Raw genomic sequence first — 11,195 nt, forward strand, 5'->3', positions numbered from 1 at the left:
CTTCTATTCACTAAATACTCGTTACAAGAATTTTGAAATTAGTTGGTTGATTGATAAACTCTTGAATATTTTTTAATTTATAATTTTTATTGCTTATTTTCATTACATTTCAGTTGTCACTAACGTAGCATAGGGAAAAGTAACCATAACATAGTTTTTTCCTCGCAACCTTGTTTGAGGTTGCATCATATGAATTATATCCAAATCATGTTCCTTGTCAAAAATAGGGTTGTCAAAACCTACGTGATATCCCATATGATAAGCGGGGTCCTGTGTCAAGCTGAAGGCCGAGGATCGAATCCCTCTGTACATGGGGTAGCTGTTGATCTGGTAGTGGTCCGCCTAAATCCAGCTTGACTTAAAAAAAAATTAACAGGGTTGTCAATGGATTGGGTTTGGGTCAGGCACCCACATGAATCAAACGTGGAAAATTGGATATGGGCATAAAAATGTTAGCCAAATATTATTCAAGTGGACTCAAGTGCAATCCGAGTAGATTTCAGATATGATTTTTGCTGGATATCTGACTCAACCCCTCTGATTTAGGTGGTTTCTTATGTACTTTATGTAAAGAATCTATTCTAAATACCCTTTATATTATATATGGAATGGGTTTAGAGTCTTTTAGGCTTCCATTTTCTCCACCTAATCAAAACTTGATCTCGAACACTGATTGCTTCTTATTTGGGTGGGTTTGGGTGCACTCATGGGTTGAATGCCCCGGCTTAGAACTTCAAATGTGACTCTAAACACTGGTTTGGATCTGGATCTTTAGACCAGTTTGGATCCAACCAGCTTCTGGTTGAGTTTCACTCTAGTTGTGTCTTTGACCATGATGGTCCCAAGTCTTATGTTGTGGGTGTATTAAAATTTGGACCTGCTCTAATTCATGACTTGATCCGAAAATATTTTAGTGACCTATAATGGGAATTTTCAATAAGGTTTGCCACTACAAACCTCTCTATGGGGTGTTAGGGTAAAGCCTCCATGGTATGAATATGTTTAGTTTTATAATTTTTTCTTTTGTGGACTCCAAATTAAAAAAAAAGTGCTTTTACAAGAAATTTTTTAGAAAAAATATATGAAAACCAGATCCGAATTTGAGAGTTGTGGGATTCATTATGCAAGGTTGCACACCTTTCCTCTTTCATTGAGCAGAGATTAGCCATACCAAGAGCTTAAAATCTTCACTTGTGGATCTTAAGCTTGCAAGTGCACATACCTAATATGCATATCCTAAAAGAAAGGTGAGGTTGATGGTGTGAAGCACCGTCAATGCTCGAAAAAATACAAAAACCTAATAAATATGATATTTGTTAGAAAAACATATACTTTTATAATAAAATAAAATTAATAAAAAGTTTAAGAAAACTGAATCTCACCTCAGACTTAAATAACACTTTCTTACATTGATGGCGAGCACGGTGAAACACAAGCAACACTCCTATTAGGTACATGCTCTAATGAAAGACTAAGATAAGGGATACGGGTCCAGGGCTAGGCTAGGTAAGCTTAACTAAGCTAAGTGGGCTAGGTCTAATTGTACAAGGATTTCAAAAGAGTAAGAATGCAGCTAAGACTTAAATTTCAGATGCTAGAATAGAGGTTAATCCCCTATTTATAGTTTTTCTGGCAAATCTGAACACGTTTCTCAAATATCCTTGATATGTATTTTCATATCCGTTCAAAATTGAGATGGAGGGCTCCTATTAGTTGATTTTTAAACGAAAGGTTGTGATTTGTTCAAGGCATGTTGCCTTAGATATAAGAGTTTGAATTTTGTTTAGTGGTTTTAATTTCAAAATATTTTGTTCTAAACTTAGTAGTAGGGTAAGATAAGATCACTTTTTTCTAAAATCATGAGGGAAATGCTGATGATAAACTATGCTAACAAGAAACACTGAGTGTCATAAGTAGCAAGGGCTGACAACACTACATGAAAAAAAAAAAAAACAGCTAACCACAATCTCATTGGCGTTAGCATCTTCTAACGATAATCCTTGATTGTCATCAGGTAACTGGCCAAAACAAACCTGGTAGGTTAACTTATTTCGACCATAACTTCTTATTAATATGTCCTTTGAAAGTGAGTTTTGATGAGTTGGAGAGATAACATAATCTATTTTATTTTTTAAGTAAAAAATTAAATTTAATCATTTTGATAGTAAAAAATGCACTTAAAGTGAGCCTTACCTAAAAAACAAATTTTTTATTAAATAGGTCACCTTGTTTTGGTCATAACTTAATACTTCTATATTGTGTTGACATGATTTTTTGCTTGTTGAAAAGATAAGATCCTCTAATTTAATTTATCTTTTGAAAAAAAAAACTTGAAAATGTTATTTTGGATGTTAAAAATAAAATTAAAGTTAGCAAAATTTGAAATGAACCAAAAATATTAAATTTTGACATACAACACTTGACGTAAAATGACTCAATCAAAATTGAGGTATCTACATCTATGTATAGCGACCTCATTTGAAAATTAGGCTTGAGAGCTTTGAGGTATATTAGGAGTAGAGTTTTCTTGCCTTTATACACATCTTGCTAGCAAATTTTGTCCAGTGATTCTCGATTCTTAAGTAGGCTTCTACTTTTCCAGTGATGTAAATGGTTTGATTTTGGGTCGGATATCAGATTGAATCTGAGATGTTTAGTAAATCACACTGATCAAAATTCTTTTCGAATCATAATTGGACTCAGATTCAGTTGTAGCATTTTTATGTCCGACTCTGAATCTGAAGATGAGCCCGACTCAAAGTCTAACAAGATCAGACCCGATTATATATATAAATGCACGTCCGATTAGATTGCCTGGATTCGGTACATGCTCTATTTATCCAAGTCCGTACTGATTCCAAATCCAATCAATTTGATTGACATTCAATTATATCCGACCCGTTTACTTCTAGCCGAATGGCGGGCCCACCAGACGAGCCGTCCCACTTGGCGGTACTCGTTTCGCAAGAAGGCCTATAAATGGCGGAAGAAGCCGGCCTTCCCGCTCCCTCTCCCTGACCTTTTATCTTGACTTACTGAAGTTCGTAATTCGCTATTTTTGCGGCCCCGGAGAGTGAAGCAGAGGAAGAGAGGGAGCGGAACGTTTACAACAAAGAGATAAAGGAGAAAGAGAGAGTGGTTAGATTCCTAATTCCTGTACAATACAGTGATAGATTTTTTTTAATTGTTTGATCATTATTAAGCTAAGCGCTAGGGGTGATTAGATCGGATTTCCCATGGGATTGAGAAATTTAGAAGATCTAAGGCGGAATTAGGTGGTGTTTTTTTTTTACGCCATCTTTTTGATGATCTGAGATGATCTCACTCGGTTTTTGCAAGATTTTTGGCTTCATTTAGTGTTTTCGTTTGATTTTTTCTACTTTTTGTTCCAGGGAGAGGGTTTATGTGTTGGAAAGTTAAGGTTTTGCGGGTCTGATCCCTAGATGTCGGGATTTTCACTGAAATTCTGGTGATTATTTTGATATTTGCAGTCGGATCTTAACACAGAGATTTTCATTTTCACCCTGTTTTTTTGAAAGTTTTGAGCCTCATATCCGTGTTGGAATGAAGTTGCACGGAAACCCTAATTTTTTTTTTGGCGATTGCATTCTTTTCTGTTGTTTCATTTGGATTTTTTCCATTTTATCATGCACCTTTGGGGATTTAAGTGAAAAGTGTTGTTCATTATGAGGAACGAATACCTAGACCTTCACATTTAGGCATTTTCCCTCCGTAACAAAAAAAATAGGCATCTTTTGCTTGTAACCTCTAATTATCAAACTACCGATCGCTACATCGCTCTTTGTTACTACGATCATTATACGAGAACGTGACATGAGGCAGAGTCGTTAAATTCTCTCATTGTTGTTTCTCGCAGGTAACATGTCTCATTTCTCTATTAGTTTTAACAATTTTTTACCTTGTGCGGATTTTCTCACAGACAATTGACAGTTTAAGCCTAGCTTTTGAGATTTTTAAATTGTTTTCATTTTTATAAATGCACAACTGTCTGTGCAGGAAGCTTGCACCCGATTTTGTTATTTAATATGGAGCTTTTCTCATTCTTGGTCCTAATGTCTTTTTTTTTCTAAATTTTGTATGTTAGATTTTTAGGATATCCATTTTGATGGCTCTATTCCGAAATCTTTTGGGCTAAAAGAAGACATTTGAATTGCTTTATCTTGAGTCTTCCTAAGACGAAGATGTTATTGATTTGCATGTTTAAATTGGTGAAATAACAGAAATGGCCTCTGATTCTGTAGATTTGGATCAACCGTTCTTCAGCTGGCTGACGTGCGCGGAGACGTTGGGCATGATCCAGGCGTGCCTTATCAGTATGATAGATAGTCTGAAATAAGCTCCAGTATATGTAGAATAAGAAATTTTCTGATATTATCTGGTTCATGTAAGGAAAAGGAACCCTTAATTTGCGATTATAACTTACTTTTCGAGGCGTGGTTAGGTGGCCACACGAAACACAGAAAATCGCTACTGTGTGCTGCGATTTTCTGTGTAAAACACAAAACATAGAAAATCGCTACACAGCAATTTTCTGTGTTTTGTGTGGCCGCCCGAGTATTTTGTAAAGTACTGGGCCCGATCACTGGATCTGCTCCGCTTTTCTAAGGCCACAGTCAGCGTATGGGCAATGCATTATCTGCATTTCTTTGCAAGTTCTTTGAAGGACAACATATATCTAAAAATTTCTTAAATCAATTTCTTGGTCATTTTTCTTAAAAAGATGGGAATGTCCTGGGTTGCCCAAGTGGTTAGGGTTGTTCTTGGGAAAGTGGTGGAACCCCATCTTGCTCAGATCGATTCCCTAGGGATCAGACCTGTGGGTGTTCTTTGCAAGCGGGGGCACTCACCCAGGGTTTACTATCTAGGAGGGGAGGCCCTTTAAGTGACCTTTGTTCCTAGGCAGGTTACTCGTCATAAAAAAAGGAATGTCTCTGTATTTTCCCAATTTAAGTTTCATACTGAAAATTTTAAATTGCTTTACTGAGTTTTCATGATAGTTGATATTGATGGAAGCAACGAGTGGCATCTGAAACCGAAATGAAGTGCAATGCTTGCTGGCGAGAATTGGAAGGGCGAGCTATATCGACTACCTGCGGTCACCTTTTATGTATCCACATCCCACATATATCTTTATCCTTGTTTTGGTATTCCACATGGCTTACTCTTGCATAAAATGTTCACTAAGTCAAAAAGTTGTCCAAATAAAAAGATGGCTCTCGTTCAACCCTGAGGCAACTGAACCAGCAACTCTCAGAAGGTTTCTTTGATAAACACCTAACAGGTACCGAGGACGCCAGCAAAATTCTTAGCAACGATGGTGCGTGCCCAATTTGTGAACAAGTGCTGTCCAAAAGGTTTGTGTATGTGTCTCAAACATAGCCTTTGTAGATGGAAATTGTTGCAATAGAGAATTCAAAGCAACTGTGGACTCTCTTATGACAGGATTTTGTCATAGTTCTCCAAGTACATAACTAAACCTTTTAGCATTTCCTTGTCTAATATGTCTCTTGAAATATCCAGCCTTATTAAACCCGTGGATCTTAATCCAAATGACGAATGGATAAAAGTAAGCACATTCCTTTGTCCCTTACCTTGTGTATTCTATCTGTCCGGCTTGTATGTCTCATATGTCTACTACATTTTGATGCAGATGGTCATGGCTGGAATATCTCCACAAATACGTATCCTTTTACTATTTGCCTATATTAAGCATGCTTAGATATTGCTATATGGTGCAACTCTGATCTCCTTCTACAGGGGACTCTATAGAGAGGTTCAGGTGCAGCCCAGGCCTGGGCTGCACATTAGACCTGTTTAGGCCAGGGACGATGACAAAGACAAACTATACAGAATTGGCGGGGGGGGGGGGGGGGATTTCTGTTGTACATTTGCAATGAAATATCCAAGCGTTTGCTGGACCCTTACAACATACAGTGATGAAGAGTGCTTACAGAAGCGTTATGTTTTACATGGGACAAAGCGAGCTAGAGATGCAATATAAGATGAATAAAATTATTGGGCAATGCCGGCAGAAATGTGAGGCCATGCAGGAGAAGTTCACAGAGAAGATGGAGCAGGTTCATGCGGCCTACCAGAAGATGGCTAAGAGATGCCAAATGATGGAGCAAGAGATTGAAAACCTATCGAAGGACAAACAAGAGCTTCAAGAGAAATTCTCTGAGAAGTCGAGGTTATTTCTTTTCTCCTCTCTGCCTTTGCTTTCCTTGATGGTTACTTCAGCAAATCGTTAAAATTGAACCTAGTTCTTAGTCCGCATAAAATGTCATAGCCATAGAAAATGCCAAATAGCTCGTACTGAATAAACTTTCTTCCGTCTTGCTTGTTGATGATTACTGATGTCACCCGATTGTGTGTGGAAGAACAGGCAGAAGAGAAAACTGGATGAGATGTATGATCATCTTAGAAATGAGTACGAATCTCTGAAAAGGTCAGCGATCCAGCAGTCGGGTTTCTTTCGAAGACCTGAACCTGACTTTTTCTCCAGCCCAGCCTGTCCAGCTCCCATGATGGACAACAGAGATCCCCTTCGGCAAGGTAATCGAATTGTCAAGTCGTCCACATCTATGCATTCGACAACAGTTTAACAGTTTTTTGGTCTAATACGAATGAAATACTCAATTATCGAGCATACCCTCAAGCTGATAGGCAGCTTGCAGCTGCTGATTGGCCAGCAGTTCAATTGGGACTCAATACTTTTTGTCATTCTTTTTCACTTTTTGGTTATGTCAATCCGCATAGCATGCTTACGGAGAGGTTTGAAAGACTCAAAGGCCTTTCCCTTCTAGTTATCTCTCTTTATGGTGGGCCTAGGACATCATTACCATTATGTTAAGAGCTTATTCAATTCAGAAAAGTGCTGGGAGCATATATTTGATCAATTATGACTAGGCTGCCCCATGTATTTGCTGCATCTGTTTTTATCTCTTGCAACTAAAAATTTACTTCAGCCAATATGCCATCTTACCAAAATCCAGTCCTTTTCTACTTTTAAGTATGGCAAACCGAATTGAACACTCAAGACTTACTGTCATATGCATACGTATTTAAAGCTGAAATTTTTGCATTCAAAACTCTACAAAATGCCTTGTATGATTTTGACTGCTTGCAAAAAGTCGGTTGATTTATTTATCGCAGATGGTTCGGTTGTGACTCCTGAAACTCCAGGGGAAAGAGAAGTATGGCCGTCCTCAAAGCAGAAGAGATCGAATTCTGGCCCTTTTGAAGTCTCTGGTGGATCTCCTGCAAAGCCACCACCAGCCCACGATGATATGCATAGGAGACCTTCCCGCCCTCTGTTCACGTCCGGTGTTCCCAATCCTTCTGCAACCTTACGCAATCTGATCTTCTCGCCCATGAAGCGGCCTCAGCTCTCACGGAACAATCGGCCTCATATATTCACGTAAATCTCTTTCATGCTTCTTACGTATGATTGACGACCCAGCCACATGACCTGTTGGTTTGGGTGAGGAAGGACTTGAGAAATTGGCTTGGCTCATCCACCTTACCAACAAAAGATTTTTCACCTGGTAAAGTCGGACACGCTCCGCTGGGCAATTAGCCTGGTTATAGCCCCAAGGGGGGTTGGCGTAGTGGGGTGTGGCCTTGGCTGCTAGACGGGCAGTCAAGGTTCGATCCCATGGGTGTCACCCCTCTGCGCAAGCTGATGCCCAGGCGTAGCTAGGGGGGGGCAGGACTGGGCTAGCGTAGCTAGGGGGGGGCAGGACTGGGCTGTAGCCCAGTCCTGCCTCCCGAAACAGTTATTTTATTTTTTTTAAAAGCCAGTCCTAGCCCAGCCTTGACTGCAGCAAATAGTTTGATTTGTCCATATGAAATAGATTTTTATTAAGAATTGTAGCCATTTTTTATTTTATCTCAAAAAAAAAATTCGTGGCCGCTGCCCCCGAACCCCCTACTATCGCACAAATAATTTGTTTTTTGCTACACCCCTGTTTGTCCTCCCCTCACATGAATCCTAGCTACGCCCCTGTGCAGCCCAGCATAGGCCCCGGGGGCAGGGGTCATAGTCTTGGAGTTTTACTCCGCCAGCATGATGACCCCTAGGTATGGCGGGCTGAGCCAGCACGACCAGGTCTTCATGCTGGGTGTGGTTTATTCGGGTTATAAAAAAAATAGCCTGGTTAAGGTAGAGGTGGATCGAGCCAGACTGACCCCATCTCTTGTCCACCAGTACTTGGGCTCGGCCTGGGTCTTATTGGGCTTGGTTTGGGTCAGGCCCCTTTAAGCCCAATTGTTCTATGGCCAGGTCTGTTGGACTCGATTGTGATGCTTTTCCACAAAAAAAAATGAGAAATGTCCCTAAGGGGGTGTTTAGATGCGGCCACTTACCCAGATAAACGGGATAAGCTGGTAAATCACATTATCATCTATGATAGATCCCACATTCTCCCGATTCGTCTGGACAATTGGTTGCATCCAAACACCACCTAAGGGCGTGTGGAATCACAGAATTGGGCCGAACTGGAATCCAATTTCATTATCATTCTTTCATAAGAAACAAGGGAAAAGGTAGTTTTGACGTAATTGGATTCTAATTTTACCTGGTTCAACTAATCCATACACCCTAAATAATTTTCAGCTCCCAACATGGACCTTCTCTATTGACGCTTAATAACCATAATTCATTTTCAAATTGTTACCCTTGTCTGGTTCATATCCTCGAACTCGGGCACAAGGCCATATGGGTGTGGGTGGCTTGGTTCCACTGTCCAATCTGTCCATACTGGTTCAGGCTAGGTTGACAGAAAACTCAGTCATATACTGATGCAAGAATATGTAATATCTTTTCTCAGGTTGTAAGGGATGCGAGCGAAGGAGTGACTGCTTCGTTCCAAATCGTCTTTCTTTTCTCAACATTGTTATGGTTGTCAAATGATTAGTCTGGATATACTTGTTCTGCTTCTCTGTAAATTTTCAGATGTTACTCTACTGAAGTAAATTGACACGATAACCCCAGAAACTCAAAAGATAGCAGTAGAATCAGTAGGACATTGAGAATTTCTGTACACCATCAACTGTTAAAAATAATAATTCAGGAAACTAGGCAGCTAATTTTCAAGGTCAATGACCTGAATGTACAGTTCATTCAATATGCAGAGAGATGGTGATTATATAATTTCGTAACAGTGATTTCTTGTGCCGGGCTTACGATTAAAAATTATTCTTGAAACCTCTTAACGAAGTGTTCTCTCCTATCCTATCGAAAAAAAAGAAGTGTCCTCTGCAAAATCTCCACCTTTTCTGTTAACTCCAAAGTTACTTCTGATTTAGTAAAAGTAGCGGCCTTGCTTGATGGGAACTTTGGCGTGAGTGCTCAAACAGAAATATATTCTTCAAAGCCTGAACTTCATATGACTGAAAATCTGCTCAGTGACATCCTCCGGACAAATCCTTGTAAACTCTGGTTCTGGTTCTCAAGGCCTGAAACTTTGTTTGATTGTATCACCATGTGACAAAATGCCAGCTGAGCAGATCCAGTGATAGGCCCAAGTACTTTACAACGTACTCGGCTGCACGTAACACAAAATTGCTTCCGTGTGCTGCGGTTTTCTGTGCAATGATTGCACACATCGTCTTTTTTTTGTGTTTACATGAAAATGGCTTTCTGTGTTTTGTGTGGCTCAAGTAGGGCTGCAAAAGGATCTGATATACGATCAGAGTCCGACATGTTTTTAGGGATATGGATACTTTAAGTAAAATCCGGACGTGGCAACCAAAACTGTAATCATTGCCAGTATTTGAAAGATTAACTGTAAGTATAGTCATAACACCTTTTAAGGTGATCATGATCTGGTTTTATGAGAAGAATCATGGGCTCTGCTTGCCAAAATAATTGTTCGATTTTCTGAATTTAGTAAATGAGCCAAGATTGTGCTTCCCTAGAGTTCCCACAAGACATGGGCATTGAGCGATGAGGCTGTACGTTTAGGGGCATTTTGGTGATTTATAAACTTTCTACAGAAAATTAAAAATAGAAAGGAAAAGGGAACTCTGAAGGGAATGCAATAATATGACAAAAGAGACAATCAATATGAAAGAAGAGGGAAAGAGAGGAGCCACTCACCTCTGGCTGTCGTGATCTTGCTTTCCTTTCGGTGATTGTAACTCTACCGCAAAGGTGGATCTCCTTCCACTGTTTGGCTTGAGGGAGAGAGAGAAAATTTCCTTTGGTCGATCGGGAGAGAAGAACCAGAGGAATGCAAAGATGAGAAAATGAAGAAGGGGAAAGGCAATCAGAGGAAATCGTGAAGTGTAAGGGTGAATTCTCTGGATTATAATGGAGAAGGTGAAAGGGTAGGGTGAAAACGGATCATCGTGAATGAGAAGAAGAGGAGGCTATGTACAGGAAAGGGGAGGGGTGAAGACGATACGTTTAGGGTTCTCCTGAGTCTGTGTTTTGGTAATTACACAAAAAGAGATGCTGGGTATTACTGGGATATGCGATATTTATGTAATTCATGTATTTTTGAAAGGCAAGCTGGGGTTAGGCAGACTCCTATCAGTTATACAACTATACCATTGGGTTTTGAACCCACAACGTCCCAACACAAGGTGACGTGCACTAGCTGCTCCCACCAGAAGCGGAGCCCCCATTTGTGATATTTTTATGTAATTTATGCTTATACGTTGCTCCTGTCAATATAAAAAGCAATGCATAACTCTAACGGCTAATGCTTAAAGGGTATGAAAGTAATTTGCACTACCCTAATGAGCTTTCCAACATTTCTCTCAAGTTTTGTTCAAGGGTTTCATGTTTCTAACCAATGTTGTCAGTATCGGTATCGGCCCTGAATCGTTGGGCCACCAATTCAGTATGGGCGGATATCGATACTCAGCTGAATTGTATCGGCTCAAAAATAATAAAAAATTATTACATGTCAATCATAATGTGACCCGTGTTAAAAATACTAAAATAATTTTTTAAAAAATAAAAAAAATATATTTTTATATTTTTTTACATTTATTAAAAAATAGCTGATTCAGGCCTGCATCTTATCGGCAGATACAGGCGAATAACATTGATTCTAACATGGATCATGGGGCAAAAGCACAAAATCATTAACATTAACGTCAACTAACTGCGTACAAAGAAAACAGGGACACAAATGCATCTAAGGACTTGATGGGACATTACC

The 11,195-nt window shown here is 39.4% G+C and overlaps 1 protein-coding gene across 3 annotated transcripts; it reads left to right on the forward strand.

Moving 5' to 3' along the window:
- Positions 1–3,025: 3,025 nt before the first annotated feature.
- Positions 3,026–9,042, forward strand: LOC149843457 (E3 ubiquitin-protein ligase CCNB1IP1 homolog). 3 transcript variants are annotated; one of them, XM_089999822.1, is made up of 10 exons: positions 3,026–3,138; positions 4,263–4,334; positions 5,019–5,128; positions 5,231–5,375; positions 5,542–5,587; positions 5,672–5,702; positions 5,956–6,211; positions 6,407–6,576; positions 7,177–7,441; positions 8,853–9,042. In XM_089999822.1, the coding sequence occupies exons 3-10, from the start codon at positions 5,059–5,061 to the stop codon at positions 8,857–8,859; spliced, it is 990 nt and encodes a 329-aa protein (XP_089855948.1). In that variant the 5' UTR covers positions 3,026–3,138; positions 4,263–4,334; positions 5,019–5,058; the 3' UTR covers positions 8,860–9,042. The 3 variants fall into 3 exon arrangements, with proteins under 3 accessions (XP_089855948.1, XP_089855947.1, XP_089855949.1); XM_089999821.1 differs by having other exon boundaries at positions 4,263–5,128; XM_089999823.1 differs by having other exon boundaries at positions 4,263–5,128; positions 7,207–7,441.
- Positions 9,043–11,195: the final 2,153 nt, after the last annotated feature.

This window comes from Nuphar pumila, chromosome 3, assembly GCF_984573655.1.
Source record: "Nuphar pumila chromosome 3, dmNupPumi1.hap1.1, whole genome shotgun sequence".
NCBI lineage: Eukaryota > Viridiplantae > Streptophyta > Magnoliopsida > Nymphaeales > Nymphaeaceae > Nuphar > Nuphar pumila.

Excerpts from the sequence above, each read along its gene's own strand:
- LOC149843457 (XM_089999821.1), top strand. The coding sequence starts at position 5,059 with ATGAAGTGCAATGCTTGCTGGCGAGAATTGGAAGGGCGAGCTATATCG. Across the intron at positions 5,129-5,230 it reads TACCTGCGGTCACCTTTTAT|ATGGCTCTCGTTCAACCCTG; the intron begins GTATCCACATCC and ends CCAAATAAAAAG. Across the intron at positions 5,588-5,671 it reads CAAATGACGAATGGATAAAA|ATGGTCATGGCTGGAATATC; the intron begins GTAAGCACATTC and ends ATTTTGATGCAG.